This window comes from Bufo gargarizans, chromosome 6 (assembly GCF_014858855.1).
Source record: "Bufo gargarizans isolate SCDJY-AF-19 chromosome 6, ASM1485885v1, whole genome shotgun sequence".
In the NCBI taxonomy this organism is placed as follows: Eukaryota; Metazoa; Chordata; class Amphibia; order Anura; family Bufonidae; genus Bufo; species Bufo gargarizans.
The window spans coordinates 96,925,164-96,946,736 of record NC_058085.1 but is presented as its reverse complement, the minus strand read 5'-3'; the positions used below and the strand labels follow the sequence as shown (position 1 = coordinate 96,946,736).

Genomic DNA, 21,573 nt, shown 5'->3' with positions numbered 1-21,573 from the left:
ATTAAACACATTCTGACTATAGGATGATGAGGCTTGGGTCTTTTGTTCCATTTTTCAAACATTTTATTATAAGACCTATAAAAGAAAAGCCACAGGTTTCCATAAATGTAAATTCATGACCATTGTGCCCCCTCTGAGTTAAAAAACACAAAAAAAAACAAAAAAACACAGTACCTACTCACCTTGTCCTGTTCCTAAAGCTCACAGTCCTCTCTCCCCTGCAGCCACAGATCGCTCTGCAGCACTATGTGGGCGAAGCTTATGCAGATTCCCGGACTGCAGGCTCCGCCCACACACTCTGGCAGCGCGATCCGTATCTGTAGGCTAAATGGTGGAGTGAAAAAAAAAAAATTAAAATAAAAAAAATGTGCACTATTGCTTGGGGTATTTTTATAATTCGGGGGGTGTCGTATGCACACTGGTTGTTATTTTTGATAAATATAGACTAGTCTAGGCTCCACAACAGGAACAGCATTATCCGTCACCGTTATCAGGGTCCTCCAGGGAAATATAGGAGGCACGAGATACGGGATCGCCCCTATCGGGGCGGCTATTCCGTTTATAGGCAGGGCCACTATAATAGGGGATGCAATAGGGTTATTGCCCCTTTAGACAATTTATTCTGTCTGGTTACCCGCCTACAACCAAGGAGACCATTGACATATAGTCCTTTTGATATATTTTTTGTCTTATAATTTATTTTTGTATTCAAGGGTCCAACATTTTAATAATTTTGATTAAAAGTTATGTCTTAGAATTAATGGTAACTCTGTGAAATCTAAATGGTGGAGTGGGCAGAAGTCTTCCTGCTTCACCATTCTGTGCACCGCCAGCCTAAAGGAGGGGAGGAGCGCAGGGAGCTGAGTGGTGAGTGACAGGACCCAGCTCCATGCGCTCCAGCAATAAGCGCTTCCATCTGTATTGATGGAAGCGCTCATTGCTTCTGGCACCCCCCCTCCTTAGTACGCCACTGCTGCAGAGCGCTCCTTGAGGAGAAGGCAGAATCGCTGATAAACTGCGCCTGCCTTCTCCTCGGCTCCCCCACTCTCACCAATAGCCAGGGACCTGTCCTGCTCCAGACTCCTGCTACAGTACAGGGGCAGGAGCTGTCATCCTTCCCTGTGTGGCGCTCCAGGAATAAACACAGCTGATCGCACAATCAGCTGTGTTTATGTCCAGCAGGACGGGGGCCCCAAACCTTGGCTCTGGGGGCCGCCCTGCTCTAAAGGAACAACTTTTAGCAAATGAAGAAGTGGAAAAATGGCCCAAGGTTTATTAAAAAGGCTTTAGGGAGAAACACTTCTGTCCTGTGTGGGGGGGGCCTGGTTTGATCCTTGCTATGGGGCCCTTACTTCTCTATGTACGCCACTGCATATACAGTAATATTCAAGCTTCATTTGGAAGGAAAATACTGTATCTCACACAGCACAGCAGAATATGGCGGTGCTATAAGCCAATACTTATTTTCCTGCAATATCTGCAGAATTACTCATCACCAATGTGCTGATTACACTGATGTTTAGACACTGATGAGGTCATTTATGAAACTGGTGTAAAGAAGAACTGGCTTAGTTTCCAAAGGAGCTGTCAAAAATGAAAGCTGGAATCATTATTTGTTGCTATGGGCAGCTAAGCCAGTTCTACTTTACACCAATTTGATAAATGACCCATGAATGACTAAAATGATATCCTTCAAAACTAATAAATAGAAAAATGGAACAGTACTGATAACAACCAACTCTGTACCAGTCTGTTAATAGTGTCTTGTTCTTTGTATTTTTATATTTGTGTAACCCCCCCCCCCCATCTGGATGTACAGCGCCATGGAATTAATAGTGCTTTAAAATAAATAATAATAATAACTAGTTTTCCTTATTGTTCTGAGACAATTTGGAAAATAAAAGCAGCAACCTGAACGTTTTTTTATGGAAAACTCCTTCACTTTATCTCTTATGGTTTTCAGAGGCCTTCATGAAAGATAAGAACAAAGAAGATGATGGGAATCTGTCTGCTTATGACGAACATAAAGCACTTCATGTTCTTCAGCACTGGGATGAGATGCCAGAGTATGGCACCAGGCTTGTTCCAGAACATGTAGAAGTGAGGACCTTGTACAACTCAGATAACCCAGGCCTGGGACAGGTAATGGTTTGAAGCTAAATACAACCTTTAGTGCGTGATTGAGATGACAATATTTAGATTTTTATCATGTCATTTTTATGGAACAAAATCAGCTTCAAATACCATCCACAGCCATAAATCTAAAAGACTGGATACCTCTAGCTGCCACTAAGAGAGCTCGGTAGCTTACTGTCTTATCATTGACTTAAAGGGAACCTGTCACCAGTTTTATGGTGTCCTAACTAAGGGCAACATAAATAAGTGACTGATTCTCTTAGCAAAATGTTGGGTCACTTTCTTTAATTGACCCTGTCAATCTGCCAACATCTTGTATTGAAAAGCTCCAGCTGATAATGATGAGTCCTGAATATTCATGAGCTCCTGACTCTCTCCACCCACCTGCTGCTGATTGACAGTTATTTTCCATAGGAATCAGCAGCAGGTGGGCAGGGGAGTGGCTATAGCTCTGAATCAAATATACGCTGGACTCAATGACATCACGCTGGACTCAAATCAGCTTATTTGCATGCGGCATCTTTGTGTGTATATTATGAGGTAACCATCTGTCACACCAGTAAGTGAATACATCTAAGGTACTTTTTAGTAGTTAATGATTGTATATAATTAGTTAGATTATAATCAAATATCCACATGACAGGTTCCCTTTAAATGTATACTCTGCAGCTCCCTCTAGTGGCAGCTGCAAAAGATAAATACTGTACCATATACTAAGAGATGCTATACATATGTATTAAAAGGGTTTTCTGACATGTTGTTACTGATGACCTATCCTCAGTATAGGTCATCAGTTTCTGATCTGTGGGGGAACGACACCTGAGACCCCGCCAATCAGCTGTTTGAGAAGGCACTGGCGCTCCTCCGTGCTCACCAAGCACAGCGCCATACATAGTATAGCAGTTGTACTTGGTATCGCTGCTCAGCCCCTTTCACTTCAATGGGGTTGAGCTGCACCTGGGCCACGTGACAGATCAACTTATCATCACTACTGGCCTAGGAAAAGCTGAGAGAAGGCTGAGACGCTCACAAGAGCGCCGCTGCCTTCTCAAACACCTCATCGGCGGGGATCCTGGGTGACGGCCCTCCACAGATCAGATACTGATGATCTATCAGATAATGATTACAATAAAACCATTTGACTAAATTACCATGTATATCTATCGAATCTTAAACATGCCAGTAGAAGCCAGGTCCATGTCCTACTTGGATATAAGGACTATGTATTAATAATCATTCATTATGGCTACAACACAGATGATTTTTATTATGGATGTGTGAATAAGCCCTTATTGAGAGAATTATAAGGGATACGTCTGTGAACTTGTTCTTACAGAAATACAAGCATGATATTACATAGCACATAACATGGAATCATTTTTATCTTCTAGGGGTCCCTTCACCTGTGGATCGACATGTTCCCAAATGATGTTCCTCCCCCACCACCTGTAAACATCAAACCACGTGAACCAGTTAGGTAAGTATGGCAAATGGTTTACCTTTCTTCCCCCATTGACGATGAATGGACAACTAGTCATATAAACTTTTGCCTGTTAAAAAAAAAAAAAAAAATATATATATATATATAACCCAGGAACAATAAAATATATACATAAGAAATGTGTATTTTGAGTGGACTACTTTCATAAGACAAACATAAAATGGTTTAATAATTTACTTGTTTTTTGCAGTTACGAGTTACGGGTTATTATTTGGAATACCGATGATGTCATTCTAGATGATGTAAATCCATTTACTGGGACGCCTTCAAGTGATATCTATGTGAAAGGGTATGTGCTGTGGTTCTGTTCACTTCTGTCTACTGCTGACAGAATGCCTGTGAAATAAGCCCCCCAGCAATTGCTACAATGTACAAAGAACGCGTTTGGTGCGGATCTGTCATGGATCTGCACAAACGCATCCGTTCAGATAATACAACCGCATGCATCCGTTCAGAACGGATCCGTTTGTATTATCTTTAACATAGCCAAAACGAATCCGTCTTGAACACCATCCTTATCCATTCAGAATGCCTTTAGGGCAAAACGGATCCGTTTTGGACCGCTTGTGAGATCCCTAAGCGGATCTCACAAACGGAAACCTAAAACGCCAGGGTGAAAGTAGCCTGACATTGGCATCTATACTCTTCGCTGCTTCCACAATCTCGGCTCTTCTCCAGTCACCAATGTTGAGCATTCTGTGACACCACGGATTGGATCGCTTCGTGCCTTCTGGCATCTTATAAATACTGGCCTTTAAAGTGCTACTGTCTCATTATAAAGTCACTTGTCTAGAAACCCCATTTTCATATACAGTATTAGGGAATCCTGATTTACTGGGGAAGTTCTCCTGGTCAGAGTGGTTACAAAACACCTACTGATTGTACAAAGCAGATAACGCCTTGAATCTTTTAAGGACATAGCCTAGTTTTGAACTTGTCCAGGATTTATTTTAAATCCCCCTCCCCCCCCCTCCCCAGCAAGACCTGTGAAGAGAGCTATACTCCCCTACTGCCCACCACTCTGTGGCTCCTAGGCTGCCTTCACCACAGTTCCAGTGATCGCATGTCAACTTCTGCATGGACAGGTTCACGTGAGCTGCTGCTCCCAATAACTGGCCTCAGCAGTGATGTACTATCCCCTGGCAGCATGTGCCTGCTGGGTCACGTGCCATTTGGGGACATGCCATTCTTGAGGCTAGTCATTGTTTGCAGCAACTCAAATGACGCCTACCATGCGGAGACCAGAAGGCCAGTGAAGACCACAAAGCCGTTTTTAGAGAAACAAGGAGCAGCTAAGTATAAATCTCTTCACGAGTACTGCTGGAGTAGGGGGGTTTATAATAAATTTAAAAAAATGCTAAGAGAATACTTTTAATTCTACTGTGTTTTTTTTTTATAGGTCTTGCATCTTCACTTTTCAAAAGCCACAACGCATCTGTACGGCCCCAATGCATTCTGAGTGGATGCGGATCCGCTCAGAATGCCTCAGTCTGGCACCGTTCGGGTGTCCGCCTGGCCACGCAGAGCCAAACAGATCCGTCCAGACTTACAATGTAATTCAATGGGGACGGATCCGTTTGAAGTTGACACAATATGGCTCAATTTCAAACGGATCCGTCCCCCATTGACTTTCAATGTAAAGTCTGGACGGATCCGTCTGACTAACTTTCACACTTAAGTAGCCTTACTGGGTTTTTATTAAATCAATTGCACTGTTTTGTACAGCTCCTATGTTTCACAGTATATAGCAGCTGCAGAAAGCTATTGTGTGACAAAGCACCCTTCTGACCTCTGATGAGCTGACTATACCGAAATAAAAGTTCAGCCTTGGTCTGCGCATAAAGAGGGTTCAGCAGAGGTCAGAGAGGTGCCAAACAGCTATCCTAGTCTCATGGATTTATCAGAGAATGGCTTTCTGCATCCTAATCAAGGGCAGAGTTTTGGGTTAGAAACTAAGACCTCAGTGCAACTGCAAGGGGAACACAAGGCCTCAGTAGTAAGCAATAAAAATGTGCGCAATTACGTGTTTGCATTACAAACCCAGTTTTAAAAATGTTGGGATGCTGTGTAAATGTAAATAAAAGCAATGCAATAATTAGCAAATCTCATAGACCTATATTTTATTCACAGCAGATCATACAACACATAAGATGTTAAAAGTGAGAAATTTTACCAGTTCATGAAAATAATTATCTCATTTAGAACTTGATGGCAGCAATACATTAAAAAAAGGTTGGGACAGGGCCATGTCTACCATTATGTAGAAACCCTCTACTTTTAACAACGGTCTGTAAACATCTGGAAAGTGAGGAGACCAATTGCTGGAGTTCTGGAAGAGAAATGTTGTCCCATTATTGTCTGATGTAGGATTCTAGCTGCTCAACAGTCCTGGGTCTTCTTTGCCGGATTTTACGTTTCATGACACGCCAAATGTTCTCTATTGATGAAAGATCTAGACTACAGCCACACCAGTTCAACACCTGAACTCTTCTTCTGCAAAGTCATGCTGCTGTGATGGATTCAGTATGTGGTTTAGCATTGACTTGATGTGATAAGCAAGTCCTTTGAGAGACGTAGTCTGGATGGGATCTTCTAAAACATCTGTATACTGTTCAGCATTGATAGTGCGTTTTCAGATGTGTAAGCTACCCATGCCATAGGCACTAATGCAACCTCTTACCATCAGAGATGCAGCCTTTTGAACTGTGCACTAATAACAAGCTGGATGGTCCCTTTCCTCTTAAGTCTGCGGCTCACGCCGTCCATGGATTCATATGAGCACAGAATAGTTTTCCATTTTGCCTCAGTCCATTTTAAATGAACTTTGGCCCAGAGAAGATGGCTGCATTTCTGGATCGCGTTGACACATGGCTTCTGCTTTGCATGATACAGCTTTGACATGCATTTGTGCCCTTGCAGTAATTTAAAATACAGAATCATGCATATATTTAAGAAAGTCCTGCTGAAGGCTTGTAGATCACAAGTATCCAGTACTGACCGTCAGTACTTGTCCCGTGCACACATGGATTTCTCCAGATTCTCTGAATCTCTCGATGATATTATGTACTGTAGATGGTGGGATATCCAAAGTCTTAAAAATGTAACATTGAAAAACTTTTTTCTGAATTTGTTTCACATTTATATTTAGACATTTTTTGCAGTTTTTCGCAGATTGCTGAACATCTCACTAACTTTTACTACCCAGTCATGTGACTTAGTAGCAAATTACTCCTCCAGATGTTTTTTTATTAGTACCACTTTTCCAGCCTTTTGGTTCCCTTCTTCCAACTTTTTAGAGATGCGTTGCTGCCATCAAGTTAAAAATGAGTAAAAACATTTTTTCCGTAAAATGTCTCACTTTCAACATCTAATATGTGTTCTAAGATCTATTATAAAATATGGGTCTATGAGATTAGCAAATCTTTGCATTCTGTTTTTGTTTACATTTTACGTGGCATCCAACTTTTTGGGAATTGGGGTTGTATTACTGTATATTCAATTGGTTGTAATACACACATCACTTTTGTAGATGGATAAGAGGTTTGAATGGAGACAAGCAAGAGACCGATGTACATTTTAATTCCCTCACCGGTGAAGGAAATTTCAATTGGAGGTTTGTGTATCGGTTTGACTACCTTCCCACTGAGAAAGAGATCACATACAAAAAGAAAGACTCCATCTTTTCCATAGAAGAGACAGAATATAGGGAGCCAGCCTTCCTTGCCCTCCAAGTTTGGGATTATGATCGGATATCTGCCAATGACTTCTTAGGTAGGTCGCCTTTTTGAACTTTTTGTTATTTTTAAGTTAACCTACTTCTATTGTTTTCCATAGAAAGAAATACCAATATTTTTTAGTAATGCAAATCAGGAATTTATAATCAGAAATTTAAAAATTCTATACCTAGACTGGTTAAAAGTATAGTATCTAATATAGTATATAATATATGTTGCGGTTACACCTTAAATTAACAATAAAGTACCATCGATCTTCATTCTTATTTAATTTGTATTAAAGCATTATATTCATGTAATATCAAGTTAGCGATATTGTGTCTATCTAATCTCCCTAGCTGAAGGGTCGAGGGTGTGCGACCTAGGGTTCCTATTATACAGGCAAATATATTTTTTTAACTGTTAGCAAGTTGTTTGCCTTCAATTGCACAAAATAATAATAGCAATTTTTTTTCTGTTTGGCCAATATTGCTTGTTGATCCTTAGAACAATTACTGCTAATGACTGGCAGATTTCTGATTAGATGAGGCAAGGTGACTAGCGATAATCTTTCAGTCAGGCTTAAAGATCCAGTCAACGGAAAATTAACTAATAATTGTTAATTGTTTGATGGCTGCACACTATTACACACAAGACAAATATAAGTGAAAGGAGCACTTCAATTAATGCACACCTTTATCCACCCATGCAGCGCTTCAGCTCCAATGAGCCTTTCTGACAATTACCGGGTCCTAATTCCTGGTCCAGTCTCAACACACAAGTAATGGCAAGAAATGCCATCACTGGCTAAGGCAGGTCACTAATGCGACCAGTGATTAGCTGAGCTGTTATTTCATGTCATTTCCAGGGTGTTGAGACTGGACCAGGTAGCAGGACCTGGTAATCATCATTATAGTAGCACTAGTGGGGATCCCAGAGGTGAGTAATGCTTCTTTTTTTTTTTAACCCACTCTGCACCTTTTCCAAAAAAAGATACCACTGGACAACCCCTTTTAGTTTCAAATTGAGCAACTTTAAGTCTGCAGCCATGCGTCAGTGTTTAATCAGTGATTATTATCAGTGTTTGTGAGCCAAACCAGGAATGGAACTTACACAGAGATGAGGTATGATGGAAAGATTTGCACCTGTTTCTGTTTTTGAACAGCACCTGGTTTTAACAATCACTGATGGAAATCACTGAGTAAATACTGATTCTTGTTTTTAACATTTACATGTTTGAACATGCATTTGTCAGACAAAAGTCAGAAATGGACTGGATAATGGGCAATATGGGCCACTAAGTCCGATTTCCTTTGCACTAGTTTTTACAAATCCCCCAAAGTTTCTGAATTACAAACCGGATTCCAAAAAAGTTGGGACACTAAACAAATTGTGAATAAAAACTGAATGCAATGATGTGGAGATGGCAAATGTCAATAATTTCTTTGTAATAGAACGTAGATGACAGATCAAACGTTTAATCCGAGTAAATGTATCACTTTAAAGGAAAAATAGGTTGATTCAAATTTTCACGGTGTCAACAAATCCCAAAAAAGTTGGGACAAGTGGCAATAAGAGGCTGGAAAAAGTAAATTTGAGCATAACGAAGAGCTGGAAGACCAATTAACACTAATTAGATCAATTGGCAACATGATTGTGTATAAAAAGAGCTTCTCAGAGTGGCAGTGTCTCTCAGAAGCCAAGATGGGTGGAGGATCACCAATTCCCACAATGTTGCGCAGAAAGATAGTGGAGCAATATCAGAAAGGTGTTACCCAGCGAAAAATTGCAAAGACTTTGCATCTATCATCATCAACTGTGCATAACATCATCCGAAGATTCAGAGAATCTGGAACAATCTCTGTGTGTAAGGGTCAAGGCCGTAAAACCATACTGGATGCCCTTAACCCCTTAAGGACACAGCCCTATTTCACCTTAAGGACCAGGCCATTTTTTGCAAATCTGACCAGAGTCACTTTAAGTGCTGATAACTTTAAAACGCTTTGACTTATCCAGGCCATTCTGAGATTGTTTTTTCGTCACATATTGTACTTCATGACACTGGTAAAATGAAGTCAAAAAAATTATTTTTTTTGCACCAAAAAATACCAAATTTAACAAAAATTTGGAAAAATTAGCAAATTTCAAAGTTCCAGTTTCTCTACTTCTGTAATACATAGTAATACCCCCAAAAATTTGGATGACTTTACATTCCCCATATGTCTACTTCATGTTTGAATTATTTTGGGAATGATATTTTATTTTTTGGGGATGTTATAAGGCTTAGAAGTTTAGAAGCAAATCTTGAAATTTTTCAGAAATTTACAAAAACTCAATTTTTAGGGACCAGTTCAGGTCTCAAGTCACTTTGCGAGGCTTACATAATAGAAACCACCCAAAAAGGACCCCATCTAAGAAACTACACCCCTCAAGGTATTCAAAACTGATTTTGAATACGTTGTTAACCCTTTAGGTGTTGCACAAGAGTTATTGGCAAATGGGGAGGACATTTGAGAATTTTATTTTTTTGTCTAATTTTTCATTTTAACCTATTTTTTCCACTAACAAAGCAAGGGTTAACAGCCAAACAAGACGGTATCTTTATTGCCCTGACTCTGCCGTTTACAGAAACACCCAATATGTGGCCGTAAACTACTGTACGGCCACACAGCGGGGCGTAGAGTGAAAGGTGCGCCGTTTGGTTTTTGGAAGGCTGATTTTTATGGACTGGTTTATTTACACCATGTCCCATTTGAAGCCCCCTGATGCACCCCTAGAGGAGAAACTCCCTAAAAGTGACCCCATCTAAGAAACTACACCCCTCAAGGTATTCAAAACTGATTTTACATACGTCGTTAACCCTTTAGGTGTTGCACAAGAGTTATTGGCAAATGGCGATGAAATTTGAGAATTTCATTTTTTTGCCTAATTTTCCATTTTAACCCATTTTTTCCACTAACAAAGCAAGGGTTAACAGCCAAACAAGACTGTATCTTTATTGCCCTGACTCTGCTGTTTACAGAAACACCCCATATGTGGCCGTAAACTACTGTACGGCCACACAGCGGGGCGTAGAGGGAAAGGTGCGCCGTTTGTTTTTTGGAGGGCTGATTTTTATGGACCGGTTTTTTGACACCAAGTCCCATTTGAAGCCCCCCTGATGCACCCCCAGATTATAAACTCCATAAAAGTGACCCCATCTAAGAAACTACACCCATCAAGGTATTCAAAACGGATTTTACAAACTTTGTTAACCCTTTAGGTGTTGCACAAGATTTAATGGAAAATAGAGATACAATTTCAAAATTTCACTTTTTTGGCAGATTTTCCATTTTAATTTTTTTTTTCCAGTTACAAAGCAAGGGTTAACAGCCAAACAAAACTCATTATTTATGGCCCTGATTCTGTAGTTTACAGAAACACCCCATATGTGGTCGTAAACCGCTGTACGGGCACACGGCAGGGCGCAGAAGGAAAGGAATGCCATACGGTTTTTGGAAGGCAGGTTTTGCTGGACTGTTTTTTTTTACACCATGTCCCATTTGAAGCCCCCCTGATGCACCCCTAGAGTAGAAACTCCAAAAAAGTGACCCCATTTTAGAAACTACGGGATAGGGTGGCAGTTTTGTTGGTACTAGTTTAGGGTACATATGATTTTTGGTTGCTCTATATTACACTTTTTGTGCGGCAAGGTAACAAGAAATAGCTTTTTTGGCAGCGTTTTTTATTTTTTTATTTACAACATTCATCTGACAGGTTAGATCATGTGGTAATTTTATAGAGCAGGTTGTCACGGACGCGGCGATACCTAATATGTATACAATTTTTTTTATTTATGTACGTTTTACACAATGATTTCATTTTTAAAACAAAAAAAATGTTTTAGTGTCTCCATAGTCTAAGAGCCATTGTTTTTTCAGTTTTTGGGTGATTATCTTAAGTAGGGTCTCATTTTTTGCGGGATGAGATGACTGTTTGATTGGCACTATTTTGGGGTGCATATGACTTTTTGATCGCTTGCTATTACACTTTTTGTGACGTAAGATGACAAAAAATGGCTTTTTTTACACCGTTTTTATTTTTATTTTTTTACGGTGGTCACCTGAGGGGTTAGGTCATGTGATATTTTTATAGAGCCGGTCGATACGGACGCGGCGATACCTAATATGTATACTTTTTTTTTATTTATGTAAGTTTTACACAATGATTTCATTTTTGAAACAAAAAAAATGATGTTTTAGTGTTTCCATAGTCTAAGAGCCATAGTTTTTTCAGTTTTTGGGCGATTATCTTAAGTAGGGTCTCATTTTTTGCGGGATGAGATGACGGTTTGATTGTTACAATTTTGGCGTACATGCGACTTTTTTGATCACTTTTATTACCTTTTTTTGGGAAGTAAGGGGGACAAAATTTCAATTTCATCATAGTTTTTTATTTTTTATTTTTATGGCGTTCACCGTTCGGGTAAAGTAACATGACCGTTTTATAGATCAGGTCGTTACGGACGCGGCGATACCAAACATGTGTAGGGAATTTTATTTTTTTAATTTTTAATCAGTGATAAATGTGTTTTTTGATTTTTACCTTTTTTTCACTTTTTTTTTTGACCCAGACCCACTTGGTTCTTGAAGATCCAGTGGGTCTGATGTCTGTATAATACAGTACAGTACAATATATATTGCACTGTACTATATTTTACTTACACTGAACAGATCTATGCTTTCAGCACAGATCTGTTCAGCACCATGGACAGCAGGACGCCTGAGAGGCGTCCTGTTGCCATGGGAACCTTCCCCGTCTGCTCAGTTATGGTCAGAACTGCGCAGACGGGGAAGGGTAAGGACGGGGCTCTGGGGGGGCTGTCTGGGGGCTCTCTCCCTCTCCATCGGGGGGCTGCAAAGGCACTGCAGCCCCCCGATCGGAGAGGGAGGGAGCTCCCTCTTACTGTTAACTTTTTCCATACAGCGGTCCGTACGGACCGCTGTATGGAAAGGGTTAAACGGCTGACATCGCATCACCGATGTCAGCCGTTTATACCAGGGTGCCAGCAATGTGCTGGCACCCTGGTATACCCACTGTACACCAACGATTACGCAATAGGAGGCGGGCGGGGGATCGCGATCCCGCCTGCCGCACCGCCCGCCTCCCGCACCGCCCCCACCGCCCGCAACACCCCCCCTGCACCTCCCACCGGGCTAAAATCATTCAGAGGTGCAGGGGGGGTGACAAATATATATTTTCGCCACACTAAAGTTTCTGATCGCCGCGGTCAGGGACCGCAGCGATCAGAAACTGCAGAAAGCGCAACAAACCGCAGGTCTGAATTGACCTGCGGTTTGTTGCGATCGCGGACATGGGGGGGTCACGGGACCCCCCCGCGCATTTAGCCGAGGTGCCTGCTCAATGATTTGAGCAGGCACCTTGTTCCGATCACAGCCGGCCGCACGGCAGTGATCGGAACAACACATGACGTACCGGTACGTCATGTGTCCTTAAGGACTCGGGAAACATGCCGTACCGATACGTCATGTGTCCTTAAGGGGTTAAACGACACTGCACCACAAACAGGAATGCTACTGTAAAGGAAATCACAAAATGGACTCAGGAATACTTCCAGAAACCATTGTCAGTGAACACAATCCACCGTGCCATCCGCCATTGCCAGCTGAAACTCTACAGTGCAAAGAAGAAGCCATTTCTAAGCAAGATCCACAAGCTCAGGCGTTTTCACTGGGCCAGGGATAATTTAAAATGGACTGTGGCAAAATGGTAGACTGTTCTGTGGTCAGACGAGTCACGATTCAAAGTTCTTTTTGGAAATCTGGGACGCCATGTCATCCGGACCAAAGAGGACAAGGACAACCCAAGTTGTTATCAGCGCTCAGTTCAGAAGCCTGCATCTCTGATGGTATGGGGTTGCATGAGTGCGTGTGGCATGGGCAGCTTGCATGTCTGGAAAGGCACCATCAATGCAGAAAAATATATTCTGGTTCTAGAACAACATATGCTCCCATCCAGACGTCATCTCTTTCAGGGAAGACCCTGCATTTTTCAACAAGATAATGCCAGACCACATTCTGCATCAATCACAACATCATGGCTGCGTAGGAGAAGGTTCCGGGTACTGAAATGGCCAGTCTGCAGTCCAGATCTTTCACCTATAGAGAACATTTGGCGCATCATAAAGAGGAAGGTGCAACAAAGAAGGCCCAAGACGATTGAACAGTTAGAGGCCTGTATTAGATAAGAATGGGAGAGCATTCCTATTTCTAAACTTGAGAAACTGGTCTCCTCGGTCCCCAGACGTCTGTTGAGTGTTGTAAGAAGGGGGAGATGCCACACAGTGGTGAAAATGGCCTTGTCCCAACTTTTGGTGGATTTGTTGACACCATGAAAATCTGATTCAACATATTTTTCCCTTAAAATGGTACATTTTCTCAGTTTAAACTTTTGTTCCGTGATTTATGTTCTATTCTGAATAAAATATTAGAAGTTGGCACCTCCACATCATTGCATTCAGTTTTTATTCACGATTTGTATAGTGTCCAGACTTTTTTGGAATCCGGTTTGTATATTTAATTCAGAAAAAGCATAATATTTTTCCTCAAATTCTGCAACAGCTATAAAAAGTTCCTAATGATTAGGTTTTGAATTTAAATAATAAATAAAAACACAAATGTATGTCTTTTTTTTATATTTTTTATTCAGAGGGAATGTGGTTTACAGACTTGAGAGAAATTCTCAATAATTGCAAAGAGGCAGATAGTTACAGAGCCATTACATATGATTAGGCTTGAGCAAATAAGCCTTCGGATCATAGATTTGCAGTGGATTTTGAATGCTGTTTCTGTACAACCTTAAAATGTATTGGGTCCGTGGAGCCAAACGTCGTCTCACCCAAAGTTGCGCGAGACTTGGCGTTTTTAAAAGCAGTTTAAAATAGGAATCCGAAGTGGGCTTCGGTACCGAGGTACCAGCCAGTACCAAAGCCCACTTCGGTTTCCTATTTTAAACTGTTTTTAAATACGCCAAGTCTCGCGCGACTTTGGGTGAGATGACGTTTGGCTCCATAGAGCCAATACATTTAATGCTGTATGGAAACCGTATTAAAAAAAGGTTTTGAACGAATCGGCTGTGGATCTATGATCCGAAGGTCTATTCATTCAAGCCTACATATGATATAAAACATAACAAAATGATCTTCAAAAATCTTGTAACTGTGTAACTGTCTGTACTGAACTTAAAGGGATTGTGCCACCATTAAATGTGACTTTTAGATATTCTGGCATGAAAAAGTTTACTTTTGTAATTAACTTTTTGTTACAAAAATGCTCCAGTTGTGAGATATTGTCTTTGTCATTATACTGGTACCCCCTGGTGATTATCTTTATAGCAATGTACACATCCACCTACTGAAGTGCATGCACATGTGGATCGCTGCACAGGGTTAATGTAATGCTACCGAGTTGATTGTTGTGATTTGTAGTTAAAACACTTATTTTCCTATTTACTCTTGATTAGAGATGAGTGAATTTCTCAAAAATTTTCAAAAAATTTGATTTGATTCAATCTGAATTTATTTGTAGTGAATCGCATTAAAAAACTGCTATTTTCTGGCTGCAGAGAGCCTGTATAGTGGTGTAGAATAGATAATAGGAAAATCTAGCTCACCCGCTTTAAAATACAAGCAATCCACCCTTGGACGGAGATGTAGGTAAGACCTTAAAAGTTGTAAAAATTATAGAAATTCCAGCACCTGCAATCTTTGAGTGATGGTTTCTTTATTTCCAGTAGTGGGTAATACAACGTCAATGGCACAAATCTTCACATATCCATTTACAGTCAACGCGTTTCGAACAAATAAATGCTCTTACTCGTATTTAGCCTTAAAATCCAGAAGGCTTCTCTTTGTAGGGTTAATCTTTTTAGATCACCTCCTCTTTGTGGAAGAAACACACGTTCTATTGCATAAGCAGAAAAGGTATGCAGGCTTCTATTGCGGGAGGTAATAAAATGTTTAGCAGCACTCAAAATATTCATATATGCGCTGTTTGTGATATAATTTAGATGTTCCAATAATCTGGATTGAAATTTCCAAGTTCTACAGCCCACATATAGGAGTCTGCATTCCAGACACTCAATCACATAAACCACTCCAGTGGAATTACAATTGATATACGACCTGATAGGAAAATTATTGTTATCAGCAGAGTCTTGGAAAGTCTTCCGCGGGACGACATAGCCGCAGGCTCTGCAAGGATGACTGCCGCATCGTGTGAATCCAGTATATTTCAGCCAGGTCTGTTTACATTTTGATTTAGATGAGGAGTGGTGTAGAACACTGTGCCTTGCAGTACACGCATAGGGAGTCTGCTGTGGAAGTGAAACAATACTGTGAGTCAGTATGACACGCAGATGACAGGCGTCAATCTTAGAATCACTGCACACTTCACTTATTTCGGCAGTTATGGAGCCAAAACTGACCAAATAACTCAAGTGTGAACTCAGCCTTACAGGTCAATGTTAGCGCCAGGTATAAAGAACCGTGAAGAGGCCCAAGATCCTACTATAGCGTGAAAGAGCGCACTCCTTTTACACCGTTGTCAGCTGATTCCACATAGATTTCTACAGAACATGTTCTATTAAACGCTTATACAAGTAGAGCCCTCCTGACAAAGTAGAGAGGCTATTAGCAGTAAGTTTGTGTTGACGTCACAGATTATCTTGCCCTTCCTCTGATCCATCTGAACAATAACCCCCAAAAAACGGATGCTGTCTGTTGAGTATCTGCCTTCACTTGGTCAGCATTTGGTCAGTTAACCAGCAGTATTGCTTAAGCCAAAAAAAAAAAAAAAAAAAACAGGAGTGGATCCAAAACAAAGATGACATGTAATTGGAATATTTGCATGTCTTCTGTGTTTTGTACCCACTCCTGCTTTTTGCTACCAAATCATAAGCCAATTCTGATGCAAAATAAGGACCATGTCATACAGGCCTTACAGCTGCTACATAGACAGGATCCATTGTGCGTCTCATTTTTCCTTCCTTCAGAAGATCAGAAGAAGGGTCAAATAAATGATGATGTCAACCAGGCCAAAAAGGCAAAATAGTTGCCCAGTCATGGAGAAGGTGGAATCAGCATGATAAGTCCACAGAGTGGCCCAATGACAGGGTGTTGAGGTGGCATAAATCACTGCGAGAGGTGCACCTTTCGCAGTGATTTATGTATTTTTATATTCGCATCCACACATTATCCCATCTTGTGTAGGATGCTTTTGTGGTTCATGTGGTCCGCTGCCAACATCCTCCATTGTATGCATTTTTGCTGGGGATTGCCGTTAGCAACGGATCACATGCAGAGGAATTGCTCCCCTGGGTATAAACACACCACAGTGTTTGGGGTATTTGAGCATTTCCTCCCAGTGGCCCAGTGACAGAGTGTTGAGGTAGCAGAAGCCTGAGGAGACCACAAAGTGGTGATGTTGCAGCAGCATGAGTAGACCACAGAGTGGCCCAGTGACAGAGTGGGGAGGTGAGAGGGCATTACCAGTACCAGCTGAAGATGGTGGGTGGCAGTCGGAGAACCTGTGAGCAGGTGTGGCATCAGGTGGGTGGCAGCATCAGAATAGTAGCTGAAGCAGGTAGCCAGATGAGGCAGGTCTCTCTTGACAAAGTTTAGGTGTGGCACCATGGATGATCTAGTCTGATGCATCAGGCACTGGTGTTTGAAAATCCTGGCTGATCCACGCCTGATTCATCTTCACAAAGGTCAGTTTCTCCACATTTTGGGTGGATAGGCGAGTTCTTCTTGGGGTAACTATGGCCCCTGCCCCACTAAACACCCACTCTGAAGCCACACAGCTGTCAGGAAAGCTTGTCCAGGGCAAACTTGGCCAGTTGCGGCCACAAATCGAGTTTGGCTGCCCAGTAGTTCAGGGGATCTTCGATGTCCAGGGTGCACTCCAAGTATGTCACAACCTGCTGGCTCAGGTTCTGCTCTATGTCTAGCTGCTGCTGCTGGTGAGTAGTTTCTTCAGTAGGCGGGTGAAGAAAACTGCTCATCAGCGACTCTAGACTTAAGTTGCTGCTGATGGAGCTGGTACTGCTTCTGTCCCCCCACCCCACAGCAGCCATGACAGTGGAATGTGAGCGCAGAGGGCCCTACGGTCAGACCTGCGTGAGGATGGACCAACTGACTACATAGGATGTCTCGATAGTAGTTCAGTTTGTCCTCCCTCTCAGTAGGTATAAAAAAGGCCCCCATTTTGGACAGGTAGCGAGGGTCTAACATGGTGGAGAGCCAATAGTCATCCCTCTGCCGAATGGTAACAATTCGGCTGTCTCTACACAAGCAACTGATCATGCATCGAGCCATTTGAGCAAGTGACTTGGATGGACTCCCTGCCTCCATCTCCACTGCATACTGCCATGGTGTGTCTGGGTCATCTGCCTCATATTCCTTATTACTCTATAGCTCCTCCGGCTTCTCCTGTTCCTCCTCTCCTGTCACCTGTGTAGAAAAAAACAGCCATTTCTCTACGCATTGCTTGTGCTCGAATGTCCTCCTCCTCCTCTAGTTCAGCCCCCACAGGGTTCATGTGGTTGTGAGATGTAGTCACCACGTCTCCTGTCCCTGGCCAGCCAGATTTAGCAGCATCTATTCCAGAACATGAATCAGTGGAATGACGTTGTTTATCCTGTAGTCCTGGCGACTGACAAATAAAGTGGCCTCCTCAAAGGGCCCGAGCAAACAGCAGGTGTCATGCATGAGCTGCCACTAGCTAAAATCGAAGTTACACAGGGGAGTACCTCTGTCCGCCTGTATCATCAAGAAATCATTTATGGCCTTAAGGGACATATATTGCCCTTGACCGTAGTTACAGCTCCACTCGTCTGCACTTTGGCAGACACCGACAGGCTCAAGGACTGGCCCACTTTCTGTTCTACATATGTGTGCAGGTCTGGTACTGCCTTTTTCACAAAGAAATGACAGCTTGGGACTCTCCATGTTCTGTCTTCATACACGTTCACACAGTGTGCAGTCTGACATTCAGCATAAACCATTCCTGTCTTCCAAATTAGTCTGTAGTCTAACTTGTTTATTGGTCAACAGGATTGTGAATTGATGTGTGTTCAATTGTTTAGTAAAACTACAAGAATACAAATGACATGTATAAGAATAAAGCATAGCATGTATCAGCATACAGCATAGATGGCATATAATATAACATTAACAGAGAAAATGCATGTCCAAAATGGCTGCCTGTACATAAGATTACATGACTAACATCTAACAGAAGTAACTCCGAGTGACACTACAACTACTTGAACAGCTCTGCATAACATACTGTCCCTGAAACAAATGTATACGTCTTACCAGATATACTTGCACAAGGATTGTGGAGTTTAAGAAGAAGATATGCAGGAGACAGCTCTGCGGATGTACTGTAACATGGAGACTGGGCTTCTCTTTTCCAGAATGCACTGCACCTCCCACAATACAATAATCTTTATTAACAGAAAAGTGTAGTACATTTTTACCACTGCTAGATCGTGCTGTTATCTAACTAATAACTACATAACTATGAAACTGAAGCAGAACGTGATCTGAAATGATTCTGAACCTTTGCTGGGGAAGAACACTCCTGTCTGGCGTCTACAGATGCCACCACTGGGTCCCTCTCTCTTAGAAACCCATTTTTATCAATAGTGGGATCAAGCTTTTCCAAAGCGCTACCTTTGAAGACTGTTTGGCCTTTGCTGAGGTAGTCTATTTCCTTTGCATGACATTCACATTGTATTGTGCGAATTATTATGTTTTTGGACCTTTCCAGCTGAGGAGCAGTAAAGGCATGTTTGCAGTGATGCCAACCTTTTCAGGGCTTCTGGCTCACAGGTAATGTCTGAGCTGTATGGACTACACAGGCTATAGCACAAAAGAGCAACATCCAGGTGGAGAACCTGTTGAAACAATGGGACTTGAGTTGACGGTCAGAAGTCACTGTGCGTAGAACAGATACTTCAGGTCGGATTTCTTCATCGTTATCTGGGTCTACCAATTCGAACGTGTCGGATCCGATACTGCAAGACGTTGAACGATACAGGAATACAGGACCCATAAACTATGTTGTGTTCTTAAGGTGGCTTGGTGCGACGGATCTAGTCGCGTGGTCCGCAGGATTATGATGTGTGGGCACATAATGCCACTGTTTTGGACAAGTGGATCTCCTGATCCTTAGCACCCGATTGCAGATGTAGATGCAAAAGCATCTGGTTTCATTGCAAATATATCCTAGGACTACCTTCCTGTCCGTATAAAACTTCTTCAAATTCTAGGTTCATTCCTGAAGTTATAAGTTCAGCCAACTCCACTGCAAGCACAGCGGCGCAGAGTTCCAGTCTGGGTATCGTGTGTTCGCGGAGTGGCGCCAGTTTGGTCCGGCTCATGACAAATCCTATATGGCATTGTTCTTTGACATCAATGGTCTATGGTATGCTACAGCAGCAATCGCCTTGACTAAAGCATCGCAGAAGATATATAGTCTTTGCGCCTTGACTTCAGTAGATGGCACAGAAGCATATGGTCATGCTACATGAAGGCTGGTCCGCTACGAATCCCAGAGGATCATATAAGCTGTTTATGGTGGACAGGACTCCTCTGCGTGTGAAGGGCTTCTCTTCCTTGCTGATTTGCAAGGTGAATGTGTCTGCCTTTAAATTCCAAAGCAAACTGAGGCTCCGCTGCATGGGAAGGGAGTCGAAGCTAAGATCCAAGTCCTTTAGATCACTTGAATGGTCTTGGCTGTTGGAGGCGATTTTGTGCAACCACAAGTTGGATAGAGGGAGCATCTCTTTAGCCCTTTTCAGGAGACTGATTGCGGTCTCATTCGTGGGTCTGGATTTCAAACAGTCTTCCATGTAGCAATCCTTTTGTACAAAGGATCTGACATCTGACCCATACTTTGCTTCACCCTCTCGGGCTGAATATCTGAGACCGTAGATAGCAACTGCAGGTGAAGGGCTTTTTCCGAAGATGTGCACTCTCATTCGGTACTCTACAATGTCTTCATTGGGATCATTGTTGCGGTACCAGAAGAACCTGAAGTAGTTTCTATGTTCTTCCTTGACGAGAAAGCAGTGGAACATCTGTTGTAGGTCGGCCATAAATGCATTGAAATTTCTGTGGAAGCGTAGAAGTACCTCTAGAAGTCTGTTGTTGAGCTCTGGACCAGACAGTAAGACATTGTTTAGTGAGACGCCTTCGCACCTGGCACTCGAGTCGAATACTACTTGTATCTGCCCTGGTTATTAAGGATGATATACGCCGAATATGGGTAAGTACCAACACTACTCAGAGTCTCGGAGCGTGGGTGCCATTTCTGCATGGTTTGTTCTGGAATATCCTTTACATGGAGGTAAAGAAATACTCTTTCGTCTCTGGTGTCCTCTGTTGTTTGTATTTGAGGGAGATAAATCGACTGTAGACAAGTTCTTTGTTGTTAGGTAAGCGTTGTCTCCGGGGTTTAAACGGTAAAGGTGCGACCCAGCTGCTTGACTTGTCTTTTACTATTCCTTGATCCATGATCTTTGGGCGTATGGAGCGTTTTGGGAACCGTTAATCTGTCCTCTAGCCTTATGAACTCACAGTATATGTCTCTTCCAATGAGTAAGACTATTGGGGCTTTTGTTTCAAATTTGTTTTTATTGAAATAAGCAAATATTAGAATACATGTTACTATGGCCCAATAATCTGGGTTGGTGGAATATTCTTGAACATGAAATACAACATATAATTTTAGTTTTTCAGTCACTTGGATAAATATAAATGCAACACATCTTGTTGGTGTTCTTAGGCGTACAGAGCCCATAGACCTCAAGAAAGATATATAGCCAACTTATATTTAATCAAGTGAGATTAACATAGAATAACAGTAGCATCAGCGTTATATGTAAATTCAAAAGTGATACACTAAGCCAATGCCTCCGGCTAGTTTGGAGGCATGCAGGGTAAGTCAGGCAGACAATTCTGGTGCAAGCAGGGTACCATCTCTTTCCACGACTCCTAAATTTTGTGTTAATTATTCAGATTGCGTGAAGCAATATAACTGAGTTTTTCCATTCGGGAGATTTGAGTGATCTTGTGGATCCAATGAGATATTGGGGGTGTGTTTGTGTCTCTCCAGTAGAGGGGTATCATTGCCTTTGCGGCAACAACTAAGGTAG

The 21,573-nt window shown here is 41.9% G+C and overlaps 1 protein-coding gene across 1 annotated transcript in view; it reads left to right on the top strand.

The window, feature by feature from the left end:
• The window catches only part of LOC122941727 (fer-1-like protein 4), a 178,720-nt gene that overhangs the window by 141,422 nt on the left and 15,725 nt on the right, over window positions 1-21,573 (top strand). Inside the window, exons 39-42 of the mRNA XM_044299133.1 lie at window positions 1,964-2,142; window positions 3,528-3,613; window positions 3,828-3,926; window positions 7,167-7,408. Of these exons, the coding sequence (XP_044155068.1) occupies window positions 1,964-2,142; window positions 3,528-3,613; window positions 3,828-3,926; window positions 7,167-7,408 (606 nt within the window). The remainder of the gene's footprint in view (window positions 1-1,963; window positions 2,143-3,527; window positions 3,614-3,827; window positions 3,927-7,166; window positions 7,409-21,573) is intronic.